At 46.1% G+C, this 23,373-nt stretch overlaps 1 protein-coding gene across 1 annotated transcript in view; it reads left to right on the top strand.

The window, feature by feature from the left end:
* SYCP1 (synaptonemal complex protein 1) overlaps positions 1-23,373 on the top strand; it is a 5,090,281-nt gene that overhangs the window by 2,866,403 nt on the left and 2,200,505 nt on the right. Inside the window, exon 28 of the mRNA XM_086919665.1 lies at positions 15,344-15,460. Coding sequence (XP_086775791.1) covers positions 15,344-15,460 — 117 coding nt within the window. The remainder of the gene's footprint in view (positions 1-15,343; positions 15,461-23,373) is intronic.

Genomic DNA, 23,373 nt, shown 5'->3' with positions numbered 1-23,373 from the left:
TCCTATTACTGCAGTAAACAGAGGGCGTGCTCCTGTTTTAGATGGAGTACCCGCTGATATTTTTTTAAATGATAGAGAGCGTTGGTGCAAATATATCTATTTGCTTATCAATTTTATTGCCAAGGGAGCTGAGGTCCCTGCTTCATGGAGAGGTGCAGTGATAATCCCTGTGTTCAAAAAGGGAGGCCGTGCTCAGCCATGTAACTACAGGCCTATCAGCCTCATTGACCCTGTACAAAAAATTGTCGGCCGTGTGGTCGTAAATTGGCTCCTTAAATGGGCGGAGGATAATAACATCTTATCACCCTTCCAAGCGGGTTTTAGAAGGGCAACAAGCACGGTGGACCAAGTGTTTCGCTTCCAATTACTACAGTGGAAGACCGTGGTGCTGGGGGGAGGCAGCCTGTACGCGGCTTTTGTCGACTTGCAGGCTGCCTTCGACCTGGTTCCGCGGGTCAAACTGTGGCAAGTTTTGCATAGTTTGGGGGTCCCGAAGGAACTACTAACCCTGATTATACGCCTCCACAAGTTTAATTTTGCTAAAATCCAGTGGGGCGGCCATGGGATGGTCACAGCTGATTTTCCTGTTGAGCGAGGAGTTAGACAAGGGTGTTCAATGGCTCCAACCCTGTTCACTTCGTTTATAAATGGTGTCGTCTCCCGTTTGGTACCTGTGTCAGTTGACGCTCCTTCTCTTTCAGGCCTAAAAATCCCCATATTAATGTTTGCGGATGACACGCTAATTTTATCTAAAACCCCCAGTGGTTTGCAGCGTGCTCTGTTGATCTTTGAGAACTTTTGTGGGGAGCATGGACTTGAGGTGAACACTACTAAAACTAAACTCATGATCTTCAAGCCGCATCGCAGCTTTAAGTCCAAAATTACGATGAGCGGTCGGCCTCTAGAGTTAGTCAACTCATTTACATACTTGGGTATCCAAATGGCTGACAACAACAGGTGGAGTCAGCACTTACATATTGCTACACTGCGTCATAAGCAAATAGCGGGCGCCATCAACTCAGAACATAGGAAGTCCCTGACTAAACCAGTCAAACCAGCCTTGTTAGTTTATGAAGCTAAGGCAATTGGGTCCGCACTTTATGGTGCAGAAATGTGGGGCTTTGAAAATCTGAATTCCTTGCAAGCCTCAGAAAATAAATTTTTAAGGGCACTTACTGGCACACCTAAAAGCACTCCGTTGTTACCTCTCCGATATGACCTTGGCAGGAAAGAAATCAAGGATCTGGCCAGTTTACGCCCGATCTTGTACTGGCGTAGACTCTGGACTACTCCCGAGCTTTCACATTATGCCGCAGGTTTTATGGATGTCATCAAGGCTGATGGCTTCCATAAGATTAGCTGGCTTAACTCACTGAAAGCTATTTTGTTTGAACTTGGGTTGAGTTCTTTATGGCTGGACCCTGCTGGTGCATCATTCCCCTCAAAGATTGTCCTAAAAAACATCTTCTGGGAAAATGTTGCTAATAAGAGCTTAAGCATTTCTAGCATCGGGTCTATGACCATGTGCTTCCTCGAGGCCAAACTGTATCCTGCTTTGGAGTCATATTGGGATATCATCTCAAAGCCGGGTGATAGGAAGCTCTTATTTCAACTAAGAGCTGGAGCACTCCCCATAAGAGCATTGACTGTTAATTGGGGTACAGGGGGAAGTGACATTTGCCCAGCTTGTGGAACGGGGAGGGAAACATTGGGTCATTTTTTGTTTTCCTGTAAAGTCTATTGTGTACCAAGGCGTGTCTGGTTAGCACCTATGTGCAGGAACCTTGGGACCACATGTAGTTCTGTAGCTCTGCGCATCATTTGTACGAGCTCCCTTACTTGGATTTTGATAGCCACAGCAAAATATGTTGGTTGGGCGTGGGCGATCAGACAGAGACTGCTAGTTAAATAATTATTCTCTGTCTGAAGAAACGGTCCCCAGGAATTGATATCACTGCTTTTTTAACCACTAATGATTATATATCCAGCCAGAGACTGCTAGTTAGATAACTATTCTCTGTCTGTAATATTTGTTTTTCTGAATTTTTTACTACTGTTTTTTAGATCACCAACGTCCTATATCTTTAAAAAAAAAAAAAAAAAATTTAACAAATGAATTAATCTCTTTTTTTACCATTTAATAAGTGTTGTAATGAACATTTTTAACTGAATGTACTTTTATAAATCCAATAGTGCTGTGTCATTGTGATTGACTGTAAAATTTAATTCAATTTTACATTTTTGTGTGTATTTTGCTTTTATGAGTAATTACTCGAATAAAGCACTATTTGACTTGACTTGACTTGTAAGAACTGGGAACCTTTGAGGCGGGTAAACTCAGGAACCACAGCGCCAATCCAAACACCCAATACATCATTGGAATTGGCAGGGTCTGCAGAGTGACATAGGCTATATACCCCCCAAAAATATACGTTCTTTAAAAAATATACCTTACAAAAAAAAGTAGTCCCTTGGAAGTAGCGCCCGCCGTGTGCGCGAACGTGCTGACATCATCAGGAGCGCGAGGAGTACAGCTGTGGGAAAGAAAAGTAAAGACTGCGCGGAACCGACATCCGGTTCACTGAAATGTGCGGAGCCGTGGGGAGGAAAACGAATGCGGCGTTCGGCAGGAGGAGCATGGAAGACAGCGGCGGCGACAGTGGGGACGTGAGGTAAGGGACTTCCTGGAGCGCCGAAAGGAGCAGACAATTTGTTACATTTAGATAATTCCTCACTTTGCACCTTAAATAAGTGTTTTTGCATAGAATGGTGATATAAAATGCCAATGCCTCCGTTACCCTCTTCGGGTGCAGTGCAACCGTTGCAACTCTCGAGTTGGGAGCTATTTCCTTTGCTATGAGCCCCGATACAGACAAAAATCTACATAATTGAAGGACGGTCACTGAAGCCGTTCCATTTTTAGCTGGTGTTCACTCATAGCAACGTGGCCTGGCAGCACATTCAAAGACGCAATGCTGTGTGAGCGTGGTGATTGTTTCCAGGCAGCAAATGGGCTCCATTTATTAAAATTATTTTTTGGGGAGTAGTTTTGACAAGCCCCTTTTGATTTAAAAGCAAGACGGAGGCGTGACACTGCCCTGCTTAGTTTGTTATGGCATAATTTGGTGGCAGGCACAATTGCTGCACAAAATAAAAACTGTGACAGGTGTCAGTAATGCAGGGGGCCCTGAAGCAGCCTTAACGTCGGGGCGGGCGGGGGCCCAGAAGCAGCCTTTTGCTCCCGGACAACGTCGGGACGGGCTGCTAGTATATATATATATAGAGAGAGAGCAAAAATGGCGCTCAGGTGAAGCCATGTGTAACGAGCAAGGTTGCTGGTCTAGATTTTTAATAGACATGGAAAAGGGTACTTTCACTTTGCACTATAAGATAAGGTCTAGATCCCTGGGACTCTATGGTCCAGTGGAAGGCTAGAGTAGCCGAAACGCGTAGGCCGTCCGTTTTTTGATGATCTGCATCTTGCGCATGGTGTGTGAATAATAAAGAAGTTTGAAAAAACGTACTGCTGCTGTGCTGTGACTTCTGCCGACGAGTGGGGGGCAAGGAGAATCCAGAAATATTGACACGCAGACTGGGCGTGTATCACGAGCACTCTCAGCTGAGGGGAGGCGGTCGGAATCGATTCCAGTTGACTGAGCAAAGGAGCATAAATGACCGACACCTCTGCTGCCATTGCTGAACTGCCGCGACGGAATACAGTGAAATACTGCGTGTGAAACACGTCGTGGAGAAGATACCGGTGAGGTCCCGCTGGTGAGTGCGCTGACTGGGGGGGTGACTCGCTTTGCACTATTGGTACGCGGCAGCGTTCAGGCGGTGTGAGGCGGCAGCTTCCTGCCAGCAATCGAACCGTGGGTATAGTAACCGGGATCCGGGAGCCGGGAGGACTAATGCGGTCAAGTATTGAGAGCAAACACTTGCACGCCGCTTAAAACATATCCCGCATCCATAATTGTGTTCGGCATTTCGCACTGAAGCAATAACTACGATAACTACGCCCTGAGAAAGTAAAGAGAGCGGAAGAGCGTGATCTGTGTACGAACGAAGACTGGTGAGTTTCTTAAAGGGCTAGTGCAGCATTTTGGGAGCCGATTGAACACTAAGTGTTCACGAGGAGCAGCAGACAAACCTGGTAACCTGCCAAACCTTAGGAGTAGGGAGACAGTGAAACCAGGGTAAAAACGAAATAAAAAAGCACACCTAGCCAGGAAAGGCTTCATCAATCAGAACAAAGATCGCAACCAAGCTCTAAGATCATGGCAGACAAATCAAGAAGTCGCCAGATGAGGGCGAGCGAGCTATTAAATGATGATAATCTCCCCGCTGAAGGTATGAATCAAAGGGGCAATATGGTGCAAAAAGAAAAGGACAGGACAGTCAAAACCATAGTGCGAGAACTGCAACAACAGAAAATATTAGAAGTAAATAAATGGTGGGAGAAAACTACTCTGGATAAGTACATTGAGTACAAGAGAATCCCAAGGGGACTGCGGATATTAATCATGCCCACGCTAAATGACTTGGATGTAGATCTAATAAAACTGTGGCAAACTGACACCAATGAATGCTCTTTTAAATTAATGGGAACTCTCATTATCCACGCGGAAAGAAAATTAGAGAAAATAACAGCGATCATCGAAGCTTTAGAACTAGAACTCGCAGATATTCCCTCATCAGAGGAGAACAAGGAGACCATTGAAAACATGGAAAACAAGGTAGCAAAACATGAACTGGAGGTAGAGAAACGCAAGGCCAACAAATTCACCAGGGATAGGTTGGACTATACGAATGGTCGAATATATACATTCGCCCGGAAATACGACACCTTGAGGAGTCATGTAGTAATGGACATGAAGACTGGACCGGAGCACACAGAGGTGGTGGACAGCTCATAAATAAGCTCAACTGATGAAGAAATCAATACAACACCCCTGGATTTTCGTGGGGAGATGCAGTTGGCCCAAATGGTCACGCGGCAAAGGGAAAGAGGAAGAACCAATACGTGGGGAAGGGAGCAGCAATCACTCCAAAAGAAACCCCTACCAAAGCCACAACAAGTAGGGGCGGCAAGAGGAGCCAAAGCAAAAAGAGACAGAGGAAAGCAAAAGTAGCTGCAAAAAAACAAACAGTATCAGATAACATAGTGATCAACCTCTCAAGTAAAGAGCTGTCTGATACGCAATTGAAACTTTTAAATAGAGGACTTTCCTACTGCCCAAATAAAAACATGGACGTTCCGAACACACACATTGACTTATATAAATTCTGCAGAAAGGTGAAGTTGAAAAAATTATTTGCAGCAAAGCCCCAGAAAAAATCGGACCTCGTGGAACCAAAGGAAACTACATTGTCCATTCGACACAAGGATTTACCAGCGATTGTCATACTAGCAACAATAAAGGACACAGTCTCCTTGAGTCAAAAGGACCACACAAGCACAATCCAAAAGGACATTGAATTCTGCCAAGAATCAGGAACCCCCACTAATGTAGGAGGTGAGAGTGGTTTAAAGAGGAAGTCAAGATTTTGCCCACAGCTTCCCCCAGGAAACAAAGTGGACCTTTTTCATGAGGTCATGATAGAAGAGATAACAAGGATTGCAGGCAAATCTTTTAACCACAAGAATGAAAGGGATAACACTCAGTATCTAACAGCAGAAGAATACAGAGCAATGTCTGAACTGAGGAATGACCCCACCCTAATAATAAAAGCATCAGATAAAGGGGGAAATCTGGTTGTGCAAGACGTGACAGACTACATAGATGAAGCAAATAGGCAATTGGACAAAGAGGAACACTACGAACGACTAGAGGTGACTCCACTTGAGAACTGGATGAATGAATATCACTCTCTGTTGTTAGTTTGGAAGGAGAGAGGCCTTATAGACTTCAATGAATATCTATACCTAAAAACTGACAACCCCATTACTGCTACGATATACTTTCTACCAAAAGTACATAAGTGCCTCAGCAAACCACCAGGAAGACCTATCGTCAGCTCCATAGGATCATTGTTGGAAACAATGTCAAGATTTATAGATATCTTCTTAATGACCTATGTAACTGCCCTACCTTACTACCTGAGGGATACAATGGACTTCCTGAATAAAATCTCAATGATTGAATGGAAAACTAACTATCAAATGGCGACTGTTGATGTTGCCTCCTTGTACACCTCAATACGCCATGAAGACGGTGTTGAAGTTGTCAAAAAAACTCTGGAAATGAGGTCCATAAGTCATTTAGAACATTCTGTAATGCTTTTGGATATGTTAAACTACTGCCTGACGCATAACGCATTCCTGTTTCTAGGACAACTGTATCTCCAGAAACAGGGGACCGCAATGGGAACATCATGTGCACCCACATATGCGAACCTCCTGATTGGAGCATGGGAAACAACAGTAGTGAACAAAGAGAAGGAGCATGGATCAAAAATCAGACTCTGGTGTTGTTTCATTGACGACTTGTTCATCATTTGGGAGAGAGACAACGAAACATTACACATATTTATTGACTCATTGGAGGAAAATGAATATAATCTCTATTTCACCTCCACAATTAGCTCAACCAACCTCATCTTCTTGGATGTTGAAATGTATGTGAGCGATAACAAGCTGTGCTCCAAAATTCACAGAAAAGCAACTTCATGTAACAGCATACTCCATGCTAATAGCGGACACCCAGCTAACTTAAAATGGAGCATCCCGTATGGACAAATGCTACGGGCAAAGAGAAATTGCTCAGAAGAGAACGACATGAGAGAGGAGATTGAGAGGATGGCACAACGCTTCCGGGAAAGAGACTACCCCAAAGAAGTCATTATCACCGCAAAAAACAGGGTGGCTCAAAAGAATAGGAATGATCTTCTGACTCCTGGTGGCAGCAGGAAGGACCGTGGCAGTGATGAGCAAACCAGAGATGATGAAAAGAGACGATTAATTATGGATTTCAACAATCAAAGTAGGGACATGACAAAAGCTCTACGGAAGAACTGGAATATACTGCTCCTGGATAATACCTTAAAACAACAACTAACTCAATATCCAAGCATCACATATAGGAAAACTGCCTCATTGCGTGACATTTTAACCCAAAGCCATCTGACATTGAAGGAACATCTCCCAAAAAAATCAAGATGGTTGACAACCCCGGGCTTTTGGAAGTGTGCCAAATGTAAGGCCTGTGAGCATAGCACAAACGCAAAAGAGTACAAATTACGGAATGGCAAAGAGAAAATAAGAGATCATATAACTTGCGAATCCAAATGTGTGATCTATAGGCTACAATGCCCATGTGGGAAATTTTACATAGGGAGCACAATCAACAAATTAAAACTAATAATCTTACAACATCTAAGGGCGATCAAGAACAGAGACCCAAGCTACCCTATGGCCACACATTTTGCCAAATGCCACAACAGCAATTCAGACTTGTTAAGATACTCGGGGATCAAACTGAGCAAACCATCAGAGAGGGGTGGTGATCGTACTCTAGAGTTGCGAAAACTGGAGTCCAGGATGATTCTTGGCATGGGAACTGAACACCCGGATGGACATAATCTGGATGCTGAACTATTTGTACATCTTCTATGAATTTCCAATTGATGGGGAAACATAAGAACTAATTGAGAGTGACAATTTGGATCCATTCATGTAAATAATTGTAAATAGGCGTCAAACTTGAGAAGTCAAGGGAAGTCGTAAAGGGACATGTAGCACACACGGGCAGATATCGTGACATGAGTAAACATCTAAAATGGAGGAGCATGATTATCCTTAGTCTGCATATGTAAATTGGTGTAAAAACATTACTTGGATTTGGTGTTGGGTCAAATGAGTTTAAGATATTCAGGGATCATAGAATATTGAATGTACCTTACCAGAACGAAATGACTCAGACCCTGCAACAACAATGTTTAACCCAACTGACACACTTTTAGTTTAAAGACATTGCACAGGATCCTAGATGTATATAATCTGGAGGTCATGAATTGACTTTGGGAATTGTAAAAAAGTGTGTATATATAGGTTGCACCATTTTTGCTTACTAATAGGAAATATAATCATGTTTGATGGAGAGTATTTTGAGAAGATGTGTAATCACATCCAGGTACTTTACTGAGAATAATGGACCTATGTTCAACCCTCACAATCACAAACACTACACATGATGAAGACATAAATGAATACTATATGAAATATCTGGTTCAAAATTTGGGTAAAACCTCATCATGGTTAAGAACAATGTTGGACTCCACTAAGGAGATATGAGGAACACAAGGTCTGTGCTGAAATAGTATGCAATGTGTGTAAATATGTAGATATATGTATATATCTGTAGATAATCCCAGACGTTTTGTTTATAAAATGTGTACTTCACAGGAATGTAGAGCAAAAATGGCTCTCTGATGAAGCCATGTGTAACGAGCAAGGTTGCTGGTCTAGATTTTTAGTAGACATGGAAAAGGGTACTTTCACTTTGCACTATAAGATAAGGTCTAGATCCCTGGGACTCTATGGTCCAGTGGAAGGCTAGAGTAGCCGAAACGCGTAGGCCGTCCGTTTTTTGATGAGCTGCATCCTGCACATGGTGTATGAATAATAAAGAAGTTTGAAAAACTTACTGCTGCTGTGCTGTGACTTCTGCCGACGAGTGAGGGGCAAGGAGAATCCAGAAATATATATATATATATTTGTTATATTTGTGAACCGTATGCTTAGGAATTTAACCACAGATTCTTTACCTGTATAGTTATCCCCAGATGCCAGACTCGATCCAATTAACTTATGAAGCAATTTTCCCAGGTGCTGGTAGATGGCATATAAGTACCTCTCCTCAGCTGTGACATCATATCTTTATTTTCTGTGCTTTCCAAATTGTACCTATCATCTTCCTTTTCCTCTTCATTAGACAACATTTGCTCTAAGCATACATTCTTTAAAAAATTCAAACCAGTGTGCAATGGAACTATGCCCCCTTCCAAGACTGCAAGATTTAACCCATGCAAGGACTTTCACAAATAAATGTCTGTGCCAGACCCCCACAAAGTATAACTTTTGTGTTTGGGTTCAGGACACAACTTCAAGTTGTTTTAGGAATGCACCCTCGTGAATCCAGAGTTGAGAAGCAAAGCTGTACATCACTAAACACTGGAAGATAATGTTCAAGGCCCAATCCCATTCAAAGTTAAGGGTATGGAGTCGCTCAAGCTCTGGATTTTGTTCCTGCGACAAGGCCATATGGTTGTTGAAGTTTTCTAGTTAGCCTAAATTGAAGTAAAAGAGGTAGCACAAGAATGCCATTTTGGACTCTTCTCCATCTCACCTCCTTCTAGCACCAGAGAAGTCATGAGGGTGTCAGCGTGACACTCGATCTCACACGCAATCTACCAAGGAGCTAATTCCGCAATTGGTCCTGATGCACCCCGTGCTCCTGTTTTACTGCAGGGAGTGCAGGTCCTCATGTCCAAAGAGGCCATAGAGAGTCTTTTGACTTCAGCCGTTGGGAATCTATGTTTTTCCCACTATTTCATTTTTTGAAGCACTCCTTTAACTTCTTATGAACGTTTCCAAGTGTTCTGTTTGGGATTTTTGCCCCTGAATGCCTTCCTGTGGAAGGATAAATTCAAGATGCTCACATGGGCCCTGGTTCTGGTTGTCCTGGATCTGGGTGACTAGATGGTAACCCTGAATCTGCAGGATGCATATTTTCATATACCCATCTTGCAGTATCACTGATGTTACCTGTGGCCTGTAGGAGAGTGGGGTCTGCAATCCTATGGTCACCCCCGATTTTTGCTTTTTTCTTCTCTGATTTACGACTTTCCCTGACTGTGGGCCTGCTAATCAGACCCACAGCCTAGCTGTTCTCTCTCTAAATTAACTCACATGTACCTTAGGTGCATTTACCAATTGGTACCGGGCCACCTTATCAGTCCCTGTACAGCATACCTTAGGTATCCAGGGCATAGGTGTACCCAGGGCCTACCAGGGGCTGCAGCATGTATTATGCCACCCCTGGCTGGCCACCCAAATCTGACACAACTGGCTGCACGACAGCTGGGGCAAGGTGGTGTAAACACCCTTTCTTTTAGATATAGTATTCCTATATCTAACCCTAAAATGGACACATATATTCCTATCAGTCACTCCTATGGCAGGCCTTATCAATCCTGAAGGCAGAGTGCTTGGAATTATGTGAGATGGTGCTCTGGCATGAGCTGAGCCCGTTTGCAGCTTGCGGAACCAAGTCCTAATAGCTGTTCCATGATAACGCGTACCATATACTCTTAAGTGCATTATAATCCTCGCGGTTATTTGCTATCTTTGGTATCGCTTATCAAAACATGTCGAGTAAGGTGTCATACGAATTGGAATACTAACCCCTCGCCAATTCTGGCGACGGGGTTAGCATTCCACCCTTCTAGAGGGACATGACATGTATGTAACTGTGAACCCCGGTTAAAGTTAACTCGAGCCTCAGCATCACAAAATGGATGCTGCCACCACAGACACAAGTCTGACCTCCTGCTGCTGGGAGTCCTTCCAGCGAGGAGAGCTCGGACAAAGGGTTTTCCGTCAGGGGCGGTGCTAGCACCATCCCAGACAGGGTTTTGTGTATCCCAAGTAGGCAGGGCTGAGAGGAAGGTGACTGCAAATGGCACCCCGGTGCTCACTGTGCATATGCCGGCTCAAACCAATTCCAGGGGCACCCCAGCCCCTGAGCTGGGGAGAGACCAGACAAAGGAGAGGGGTGTAACCACCCCCCTCCTGGTCCCACCCATGGGCAGGACCTAGTTGCGTGCCAGCCCCTTTTCTTAGGATAAAGGTAGGAGCGTGCCCCCTTCCCAAATTAGATAATCTTGAATCTTGAACTACTTTCCATGAAAGGAACTCTTGACTTTCTTTGAAGACTCTCCCTTGTGGCTAAGGAGTAGCCACCCTGCACCCGCAGGCACCATCTAAGCATTGCGGTTTGCTGCACGTCCATCCTCCGGATCAAGACTGCCCAGCTCGACGAGACCCAGATTCCCTGGCATCTCTGACCTCTACCTGCATCATCAGCCCAGCTGAGATTTGTGGGTGTGACAAGACCTGAGGGACCGGCCATCTCCTGAAACTGCACGACGCTTAACCAGCACGACCGCCGAGGGATCCTCGAGTGAGTACACTGGGGTTTGAGAAGCCCTAACCCTGAGCAGCTCCAGCACCGAAGTCCAGCCCTCCAGCATCCACGAGATCTGCGTGGGGCCCTTCTGCTCTTTGCTGCTCACCGCATTGTCCGGTCACTTGCCCGTTGGCTAGTGGCCCTCCTGACGAAGTACCACGACGATTTCACCGCTGGTCTGGTTGCCCCAGACTGGCCCTTGCTCCCTTCCAAAAGAGGAGCCCCCCGGACCCTCCTGGTCCACTCCAGACGCCATCTTGACTCCACCGCGTGGGCTTGACTTTGCCAAGGTTTGTTGCCCCCATCCTGGGTCCAGCATCGCCGACAGCAGACACCTGCGTGGGACAGCTCGCACCTCCAGCCTGGTCGCCGACAACGCCTCCTAGCCCGTGTGACTGCAGAGTCCAGCGTCGCCCACTCACCTGGTCGAGGTGACTTCATCCGGTGTCATCCTGGTGCCCACAAAATCACAGGCTAGTGATTAAGAACTGAGTCCCCTCTGCTTTCAGGTCGTCTCCATCACCGATCCAGGCTTGGATCACTTTGAACATCTTCACTGGTCGTCTGCCAGCAACTTCTTCTTTCAGGCTCCATAGACTACAACGAGGATTCCCGACGTCTTTTGAACCCTATGCAGCCGCAGCCCCTGGGCTAGGTAACCCGAGCATTCCGGTGCTCCAACGCAGGTTCACTATCTAAGTGTCCAGATCCTTTTTCGTTTTAAGTCTACTAGTCGGATTCGTCTGAAAACAGTGACTTTAGGAATACTAGCCGCCATAGACTTTGTCCCGCATCCCGCGTGAGAGTGCACACTCTGCACCCGATCTTCCTAGGCCTCCTGCTCCTAACCTTAGGGTTCAGTAGTGTAGTCCTAGCGATCCTGAAGCCTCTGAATCTTGTTACTTACCTTCTAGTATTTCGCATTCCACTTTTGGTGTATATGGTTTTTCGTGCCCCTCGGGCATTTGTGTAAATTGTGCAACTTGAAGTATTTTCATAAGAGTTTTGTATTGTGCTTAGCTCCCTGACTCATAAAGAGATCAGGGTAGACTTGTTATAAATAAATATCCTTTATTTTTCATAATAACTTGTGTGGTGTCCTTTCACTTGGTGTTCAAGGGGTATAGGTGACGGTAAAACAGCTGGCTTAACACGCCCTCTACAGTTTAGCTTGAAGACTGCTTTTGTCCACGCTACTAGGATAGCTGGTCTATAAGGTTGACTTACAACCAATCATCAATAAGGGTCGTTTGGTATGATACACAGTGATCACTAGAATAGTGAGCACTATATATCAGGCCAACTTCTCACATGGCCCATGGTAGACCAGGAGCATTTCCAATTTACTATGCTCCCCTTCAGCTTTACCAGTGCCCCTCAGGTGTTCGCAAAAGTGATGGCAGTGGTTGCAGCACATCTTTGGAGATCAGGGATAGTGGTTCTCCCCTACCTCTATGTCTGGCTTTTGTAGGAGGGATGCCACATTTAGTTGTAGACTACCTTAAGACAATGCCTTTTTACATCTCTTAGATTCATGATTACTGTGCTGAAGTCACACCGGACTCCTTTGCAGAGGCTTCATTGTTTTTATAACTTATGTTTTTATTAGCCACGTGGCATCATATCACATTTTAGACATGTTGCACATACATTTTACATGGATAACCATCATACTTCTGTGATAGCTGTGTCCATCCTAACCAACATCAGCACCACTCACCCCTGGTGCACTGTACATTGCAATGTGTTTTAGTCCTTTATACATATCAAATTTAATATATAAAGATCAAAAACTACAACAAGAGTAAACCCTACCTATATCCCGCCTCTATTACAGCGAATCCAGGACATTTGGGCTTTGATCCCAATGTTTCAGCATTGGTCCTGGATCTCAGTGGGAGTGGCTCTGTGGGGTAATGGCCTATTGGCCTCCAGCACCCTGCTTGTCAACTATGCCAAGTGGGACAAACGCTGCTGTGGGATCTGAAGTCTTCAAAGGGGCTCAGTACCAAGGGAACCTGTTTGATTCCATCCAGGTGTCGTCAGATACTGGAAATTACTTTCAGTGGTGGCAGCATCTCCAGCTTCAGCCCCCTCTCCCATCCCCACCCAGATTTGAGGATAGTTACAGATATGTCACTACTGGGCTGGGGTCATTTGGGAGAGGTGAAGATCCGCAGACTCTGGTGTCTGGCGGAAATCCAACTCCTCATCAGTCTGCTCTAGTTGCTGGCCAACTTCCTGGTGTTGAAGGCATTCTTGCGGTCCATTAGGGGGAGGCTGGTGGAAGTTCTCATGGACAACATCACAGTCATGTGGTGAGCAGGTTCGGAGTGGGGTTCTGGGTCCTATGCCAAGAAGGTCTTCGCCTTTGGAGTTGGCTGAACCCTCAGGGACTGTTGCTGGTTGTGAACAACCTGGTGATAGCTTTGAACACCAAGGCAGACAAACTCAGCCAATAGCAACCGGCGGATCATAAATGATAACTACATCCAGAGGAAGCGCAGGGAATCTTCCAATAATGGGGAGAACACTGTATGAATATTTTTGCCATTCGATAATGCACAGTGTCAAAATGTTTCCATGCTGGAGTTCCAAAGTAGGCTCGCGCTAGGAGATGCATTCAGGATATAGTGGAGCACGGGACCTCTGCATGCCTTACTGCTGCTACCTTTCCTTCCCAGAGTTCAAAAGAATATCAGGAATAACCAGATCCTAGTCCTAGTGGTTCCAGACTGGGCCAGTAGAGGGTGGTACCGGGAACTTCTGGGCATGAACATCTGTCCTCTGATCAGGTTACCCTTTCAGGAGGATTTTATGTCATAGCAGCAGGGCAGGGTTCTGTACCCAGTCCCATGCAATCTACTCCTCATGTAGGGAGATTGAGCAATGGCAGTTAACTGTGTTCGGTCTTCATCCCGAGGTAGTGAACGTTATTCTTGCTATGTGGCAGCCCTCGTCAAAATCTGTCAATGCAGGACACTGGGTAAGTTTGTGCCTGGTGTGGAGCCTTAAACAAGGACCTGTTGCAGGCTAGACATTTTATTGTTTAGTCTTTGCGTATCACGGACTACTTGCAGCGGGCACCATTAAAGGCCATTTGCCATCCTCTAGTCTTGTTTCGCCTTTGCTAGACCAACCATGTTTAATTAAAGCACCTTTTGTGACATATTTATTCCCCAAAACCCTTTGTGATGCCACATGATAGGGATCTCATTTTAGTGCTTACTTTCCGTATGTGCTCTTCCTTTAAGTTGCCCATTATAAACAATGGGGTATTCCCACATGGTCCTTGGACCTGGGTATCGGTTATTCAAGGAAGAGTTAGATTAACAGATAATTCTGTTAATCTAACTCTTTCTTGAATAATTGGTCCAGGACCATTGTTTCTTTATAATAACTTCCTTTAAATTGATGCACTACTGCGTATGTGTCTGGTTACTCTGAAAATAATTTTCTTCGACATTGTGACTACAGCCCGCCACCGGAGTGAGCTTCAGGCCCTCTCAGTGCAACTTCCTTTACAGCATCTTTTCCCAGAGAAGTTGGAGTTGACGACTAGGAAGGCAGTTTTGCCAGATTTCATTACTTCTAGTCTTGTAGTGTAATCCATCACCCTCACAACGTTCTTTGCTCATCCTCACCCTTTGAAAGAGGAGGAGGGACTCCATCAGATAAACCCAAAAAAGAGTTGTGAGCTTTTACATCGATTGCTCAAAAGGAATCTGAGTTTAAAAGTACCCACTAGACTAACATGCTACTTACGTTCAGTGACACTCTCGCTGATGGGCACTCCAGTGCATTGCCCTCTTTTTAACATCTAAAAAGATTTCAAATCAGAAATCTGCTCATTAGTACCAGATTGTTTTGTGCTCTGCATATGATGGGACAAAAAGTCAAGAAAAAAAACTGGTGTCACCTCTTAGGAGTTGCTCTTATGGGAGGTTCTGCCACAAAACTAACAAGCTGGAACCAAGCCAACACAGAGCTGGACTACATCACCTACCAGGGCATGGGAACATTGCTTGAAAAGTTTTATGATCCAGTCTGTCCCATGGAGATAATTCTACAGGTGAGAAATCTGCATTTACATAGAGTATCACCAGAAAGAGCAATAATGAAGGTAAGTAACTTGTTGTTTTGGTTTATTACAGGTGAATAAGCTCAAAATAGAGCTGGAAAATTCTAAAGTACAGTGTAAGGAAACAGCTGTAAACTATAAAAATTTAATAGAGGAGAAAAGTATGGCTGAAGCAAGGCTTTGTGCAGAGGTAAGCCAAATTTATGTTCTCTTTAGTATATTTAGTTGCAGAATCCAGATTTGTGAAAAGTAATATTTTCAATGATCATTTTCTTATATTGACCACTAACAAAATATAAAAAAGTCGAGAGAAGTAAATGCCCATATTTATTTCACAAATACAAAGGATAGTGTACAGAGCAGTGCAATGCAGACAAAAACATGAGTAGTAAGAATAATGGTTACAGGAATCACAGTTGGATGTGAGAATGGAAATCATGACTCTACTAAGCATCAGAATCAAAGGGGGTGTGGGTTGCCAAGCTTATTGATGGCTGTGGCCACAGTGACCTCTGGTAAAGCCCTGACCCCCAGACCGCATTTTGTTGTTGGAACCATGACTGTTGACTGGCAGCCCAAAATTCCCGTATTAGACACATATAATTGTGATCTCTCCGGGTCCTCCTATCACCGGAGGGCTACATTTGTCATAAGCTCAGCTGACTCTGGTGAATGCAACATAGCAGTGCCTCCTCTATGCAGGCAGAGAGCCTGAGAGTCGGTGCTCAGAATTAGAGAAGAGAAATCAGTGTGCTGGCATCTCCCCGAGCTCGCCGGAACCATCTGACCAAGGAGAGCTGGATTCCAAGTGGATAGAGATATATTTATGGGTAAGAGTCACACAGAGGAGAGTGTAGTGCGTGCTCAGCAGGAGCCAGGACATACTAACCCTATACTAAATGAAGACAGGTTCTCAAGGTGTACATTTAGGAAACAGGCCATAGAAAGTCCCAGAGTATTCCATGTCCCTAAAGAGAACTAACAGGTCACAGTATAGAGAAAGGAAGACTGATTCTTCTTGAGCTTCTTTAACATGTGGGTGAGAGAATGCCCAGCTACTCACATGGGGAATCTACTAGGTGTGTGCAAAATCTTGGTGAATGACTTAATGATGCTAGTGCTTTTTTCTGTGCACATTCAGGGATAATAAAGCTCTATTGGATGGATCGAGTTTCACAGCTAAGCTTGATCGTCAAGTAAATACATTAAATCAATGTGAAGCACTTCTGATAGAGAGTTCCAGCTGCAGATTCCTCACTTTTTGAATATTCCCCAGGTGCAAATCACTATAAAGTCAGATGCCACACTGTTAGGAATACTCAGCCAATCAGAACACATCATACATGATACACGCAGTGATCACACGCTCCCCATGCTGGACATCTGGACATGTACCCACTGGCCGCAGATTCTGTTCGCTCAAGGTCAGGAACCTCCTTTTCTTCTTTTCAAGCAATCAGATTTACGCCCTTCGACTAGGCAAATGTTTCTGTCTTCAAAGGAATGTAAAGATTAGTTTATTATGCTTCATGTAATGCATAAAATGACGACCAAAACTAGACAGTCTTCAGACCCCGACTCTGTTGCCTGCTCCCCTGGCCACTGTGTTTTATTAAACCAACTGATCCTGCTTTGCCGAATGCCTCTTGTATTTAATTTTTCATGGTAAATTCAGATTCAAGCAACATTACCTTCACCAATGACACGACAGTTGCTAACAAATGTCTGTAACAAATTCCCATCAGGCTTGCCTGCGGTGCCTGAGGCTGTGTCACAACTCATATCCTGTAGTGATTGCGTGTTGATGAGCCTGAAGGCTATTCGGGACCATGAGGCCAAACTCTACATCGCTAAAAACAAGAAGACTGGTCAAAGTTGAAGTTCAAGTAAAAAGTTTGTCCTGCTTTTGCTCCAGGAGTTTATGAAGCCATTCCATTGCCCAGTCTTTGTTGAGATTTAAATTGCTGAAAGAAGCATTAAAAACAGAAGCAAGACCAGGCCTCCTCTCTCGTTCACCTCTGAAGACGCAGGTACTACACTATGGCTCTCGATCTCGTTCTCGAAATATCAGTTGACTTTGGAGCAGATCCCACAACTTATTCCAACCTAACCTGAGTTTATCCAGTATAGGATCTTTCATGGATTCACATGCTTGAATCATCCCCGTCGTCGAGGTGGGAGTCTCATGGTAAAATTATATCTGAATGAGACATCTATCCGCAAATTCCTTAACGAAGCATATCCCCAGGCGTCTGACTCGATCCGGAAAACTTTATCCCCAGCACTACCTCTGCCCGCCAGGAGGTAGCGTCGTTTGGCTCAGTCCTGACGTCGTCCACAGAAGTGACATCAATGGAGCCATATAAGACCCCCTCGGCATGCTGATGTCAGTTTTCTTCTTTTCCGTGTCCGAACGCGGATCCGGAGTTAAGCTGTTCCTCTGGCCTCTTTTCGGGCCTTCGCGACACCGTTTGCGTCTGGAACAGTGTGCCGAATGCGAATCGTGTGCATCCTGTTTGCTGCAGATGTCGGCGACGGATCCACACGAGATGTGGTGCTTGGGTGAGCACCACGACTCCGCTGAATGCGACACCTGCTGGCATCTGAAGCTGAAGTCCCTGCGGGAACAGTGGATGAAACTGGCGTCTGTCCAGGTGTCCCGTTCGAAGTTCTCGCGGCGCCGGCTTCCATCCCCAGTGGAGGGCTCCAAAATGCGCAGTTCTTTTTTCCCATGCCGAGGTCTCTGCTCAGGACAGATCCCGAAGTCGTTCCAGTGGACGTTGTTAGCCTGCCTCAGGTAAGCACCGGAAGAAATCACTGAGGTTGTCGACCTCGCACAACTTGACGCTGGCGCCCGCCACTCCCGGGCTTCACCGGACGCGCGCCCTCAGGAGTCGACCCCCGCCTATCCACCGTTTTCTGGTGCTGGAACAACTCGGACTCAGATGGAAGCTTATTCCAGGGCTCTGCATGCCATCTTTGGGTCACCCCCTCTCCATGACGCACCTTCGGGCCCCACACCGGGGGTAGGGACTCAGGTCGGGGGTTTGCCTCAGCACCGACCGTGTGCCTCGACTTCGGTCCTGGAGTCGCTGCGACATCGGGACACGGCCCGGATGGGTATCCCACTGTGACGTCTAGCCCTCCTGACGCGTCTTTGCACAGTCCTGCAGGGCTTCCTGCGTTGGCGCTGGATGTGGCTGCAGCGCGGAGTTGGACTCCGAGTCAACTTTGTTCCCCCCCGCAGGCTCAGGCCTTTGGTGGAGGTCGAATCGACGCCATCCCCAAAACCGGGTGGTTGAACCCTCTACGGAAGCCATCAGCGCCGATCCGCCACCGTCTCGACCTCAGTTGATACCGGTTCAGTCCCCGGTTGTCCCTCTGTTGGAGGACGTGACCCCAGTGGGCTCTCCACCCACACAGGTGTTTCCATGCGCCACGGAGCAAATTCACATGGGGCACAGGCCGGCTCATTTCGCTGCAGGACCTCTGTCGTTGGGAGGACGGATTCGCCTGCAACCCTCCCCAACGGAGGACTTGCTGTCTCCTACTCCGATGGCCAAGGAGGCCAGTGCTGACTTTGCGAGGGCAGTTAGTAGGGCTGCACATGTCTTACAAATGCAGCTGCTTTCTGTCTCCCTGCCTTCAGATCCTTTGTTGGATCTTCTTCACCAGGGCTCCGTGGGTCGAGCTATGGCCGGCTCAGTTGCCCTGCGTCGCCATACTTGGCTACGCGATGGCAGTTTCCCTGAAAATATTCAGGAGCGACTCAGAGATTTGCCCTTTGATGGGGCCCATTTGTTCGACGACCATGCTGAATCGGCAGTCCAATGTCTTGTTTCAGGATTTCATTGACTTCCGGGGTTTTAGTCCCCTATGGTGGATCTGTGTTTTCGTGTGATGTTTTTCCGTTTATGTCTCTGGGTCCAAGAAATTTGTCCCAGAAAGACTGTATGCCTATTCAGCCAGATGTTTTTTGCCTTACTTTACTGCAGCTGGACCAGCTGTTTATGTGTTTCTTTTGACCTCTTTCTATGAGCTTGTCTCCAGAGGCGTCCCTTGTTTTTATAGGGATGTGACGTACCCTATGTGGGGTATTCATCTGCTATTGTGTAGCTGCTGTTCCTTGCAAGGAAGGTTCGGAGGCTCCTGTGGCGCTCTCTTGCTATTTTCAGCCCCTCTGGGGATTTTCCCATGGGTTCTGCTGCACCTCTCCCTGTTCCATGCTTCCTGCTGTGGTGGTACATACTCTTGTTTGGGTCCCACGGACTGATGTGGCCCTCTCCTGCTGCTTCTGTATCGCTGCCTACGGTTGTTCCATGGCACTCTCAGGCGTCTGTGGACGCAGTTGATTCGGTGTATTGTTGGGGCTCTGCCGTTCCCGACTCGCCCCGGAGGGGGTTTTACGTCCCACCGCCTTGCTTTGGCTCCTCCTTTTGCCTTCCTTATGACCTAAGCGCCATTGGCAGTCTTGGACGTGGGCACATGTCCCTGGGGGCGCCCCGGTCTGCTCCAGATTGGTTCTTTCTGTCACCACTTATGCTCTGTACTGTGTTTATGTGTTATCGTAGGGGACCTATTGGGTTCCTTGAGCGAGTGTCTTGTATGCGCACTTTTGCTTTGGCCTTTTTTTGCAGGTTTTGAGACAGGCTTGGGGCCTGTGATTGGTGCACTTTTTACCAGAGTGGTACTCTGTTGTGTTTTTGCATTGTGTCCCTGGCCTCCCTCGGAGTGGCCCTGGCCTGGGTTCAGATTTCTTTGGTCCTTGTTGCATACGGCCCAGGTGTTCTTCTCCTGGCTTCACGACGAGTTTCACCACCTTCTCTGGATGATCTCTGGATTCATCCTGTATACATATGTCCCTATTTCATACTTTTTATGTCTGCATGTTACTGACTTCTTCTTCTACTTGAAGTTTGATAGTCAGTATTACTGCCTGTGTCGCGGTGAATGGTTTGTCTTTGATCGGGAGGTTGAGCCGCCCTCTTTGTGGCTGGACTTTTGTTCCACTCCGGTTCACAGCCGGCGATTCCGTTTCTACCTTTCGGATGCCTGTCTGTTCTCTAAGGGCGTTCTTTTGGTTTACCTTTGGTTGTCATTTCCTGATTTTTCCGGCATTTTTGTGTGCTTTTTGAACACAAAGGGATAGGCGTGCTGGCTCCCTGCCCTGGATCATGGGGATTGTTTCAGGTTTCCTATTTGTTTCTTTCTCTTTTCTCCACTCTCTCCCTCAGGGGAGCTAGTCTTGGGCATGCTTGGCTTGTCGGTCGCCCTTAGTCCTTATTCCCAGGGGTACGATTGCCTGGTTGGCTACTTGGTGCTTTGCCATCTTCTTGGCCGGTCGGCACATATTGTTACTGCTTCGCTTTCTTGAGTTACCCCAAGTGTGGTTTAGTTCTCATGGTACACATTACTTGTTTCCGTGTACTCTTGTCTTTTACATATATGAGCCTCCTAGTAGTCAGTGTTGCGTGTTTTGGCATGATGTCACTGACGGCCATGCCATTGGTTGGCATTCCTTTGCTGGACCTTTGTCTCTTTCGGACCCTGGGGTCCTCTCCTCAGTTTCCCTCTTTTCATGGGACTCTGTGTTATTCTGTCATTGTGCACTGATTATCTTGTCCTGTGCCTTCGTTTTGTCCCTGTCTGGCTGACAGTGGATTGGTGTTGTCCTCTGATGGCTTGTGGTACCTTTCTTCCCTTCCTCATGCTCCTCCCTGACCTTCAGGGTTTGGTGTCAGTTATGCTTGCAATACTGAGCCTTATGGGTCTGGTGTCATCTGTTCTGTCAATGTTCTTGTCAGTCTGCTCCCTTCGGGGACATGGTTGGGATTGGTCGCAGACCCTCCATCCTGTGGGGTATAGCTATGGTATCTATTCTAAGTTAAGGAATGTCTATCAGATGAATGAGTTACTTACGTCGGTAACAATGTATCTGGTAGAGACACAGTATAGCCGCAGATTCCTTAAGGCCTGCCCATCTTTCCCATTCTGCGATGACCTTTCCAGGTGGGGTTCTACCACCTTGCCTCCTTTTCAGGTGGCCATTATCTTCCTAAGGGGTGCTCTAGTTCACCCACCACAGGGGCAGGTTGTGTCATTCTGCTTTAGGTACGTCAACTTTCCGCCCATTACTATTTTGGGTGCCGACCTTATGTGCTTTTCTCTACTACTACATCCGGCATGAAGTTTATCATATTTTCTCCCCACCCTCCTCCCTCGTCTGTTTCCTCATGTCTTTGGGTCTCCTTGTCTCTGCAGCAGGCCCTTGGGTTGCGTTTCGATTGGACTATGCTCTGTGCATAGGTCATTGTGGGGGTGTGGTACAACTTATATGTGGTTATTTTATTCTGGTCTCGGGCCATAAGTCACGGCTTTCAGCCCTGTTTCCCTCCCTTTTCAGTTGCATACTTGCTCACAGACTGTCTATCATACAGTTCCATCCTGTGGTTGCGTTCTGTCCTTTGAGTGTCATGTTATTCATTTCCTCAGCCGTTGCTTCTTTGGGGGGGCACGGTTCCTTACTTGGTGGAATTTTATTGGGGCAGCTGCTTGTCTGCTTCCTTCGGTCCCTCCAAGTGTTGAGTACTTTTCAACACGGGATGGTTTCTTACAATTGTTGTTACAAAGGTATTGTTTCTTTTTTTGCACGCTGTTCCTATTCACTCACAGCTTTTGTAGTGGCTTCGCGTTGTGGCGCGGAAAAGTTTCACTGCAGAAAACTGACGTCAGCACGCCAAGGGGGTCTTATATGGCTCCATTTACGTCATTTCCTTGTACGACGTCAGGACAGAGCCAGGCGATGTCGCCCCCTGGCGTGCAGCTACTACTGGGGAAAAAGTTTTCTAGATCCAGTCTGATGCCTGGGGATATTCTAAGTTAAGGAATCTGCGGCTAGACTGTGTCTCTACCAGATACATCGTTACCAAAGGTAAGTAACTCGTTCACTCGCAGAAATTCATATCATCATAGGCAATAATGCATTGGACAGCCATTGCAATAGCCCATCCATATATTTTTGTAAAAAAGAACCAAAGTTGAAGTTCAGCCAATCAGACACAAGCACCCTTTAGAACACTCCACAGAGAGGCAAGACCCTCAGATTTTCTACTGCACGTTGGTGTGAATGGGAGTCTTCCTGAGCTCTCCTCAGTTTTCTCTTCATCTTGGATGTCTATGAGTACATGATATCTGATTCTTCTAAAACAAAAGCACTCTTCAGGCCTTGTGGGTCATGTTGGAAGAAAAGGCTGTATTTTGAAGATCCGCACAAGGATTTTAATTATTGCCTGTATCCTCTTCACAAGGTAAAGCCCTTCAGAATCTGCAGAACTTTTTCTTTTAAGACAGGGAAGGCATATGGCTTATCTGAATGGAAAGGCTAAAAACAAAACCCTCTGTACTATCTGACGAGGAAGGCAATGTTAGTTCCCAGTCGTTAGTCCAACTATCTAAGAAACAAGACAGATCTGTGGAATCTCCTAAGGGACATAAAAAAGCTTCAAAAAAGCCCAATCAAGAGTCTGAGCGTACTGCCTCTAAAAAAGGGATGCTTCCATTCCCTTCTGTGGAAAAATCTGCCTCAAAAACTGCCTATAAACAACCTAAGACTCCGTCAGAGTCTGCCAAGATCTCTTCATCATCGAAAAAGACCTCGTCGACGACAAAGCCACCCTTGGACTTTGCCTCTCAGCAATCACAGTCTGCACTTGCATTGTTGATGGAAGCTTCCACGAAGGTTTTACCATCGTCGTCGACAACCATTACATCGTGGGCATCTACATTGTCGACGGTGCTACCATCGGCGACACCGCCGTCAGCTTCGGTGTCTCTACTGTCGATGGTGCCTCCATCCTCAACCATACTGTCATCATTGACACCTCCACCGTCGACGACAACTACTTTGTCAATGACGACGACTTCTTCATTGACAGTAGTTATGCTCTCGACGTCATTGACAATGACGACACCGTCATTGATAACTGTTTTTTATACATCTACGATATCTGTTTCACCATCGACGAGGATTTTGTCGGCGCCTCAACCAAAGAGGCCTTCTTCATTACAGATGCCGGTTTTGTCCGCCAGATTCTCGTCGCCGAT

This window comes from Lissotriton vulgaris, chromosome 5 (genome assembly GCF_964263255.1).
Source record: "Lissotriton vulgaris chromosome 5, aLisVul1.2, whole genome shotgun sequence".
Classification (NCBI taxonomy): domain Eukaryota; kingdom Metazoa; phylum Chordata; class Amphibia; order Caudata; family Salamandridae; genus Lissotriton; species Lissotriton vulgaris.
This window is presented reverse-complemented; position numbering and strand designations above follow the sequence as displayed.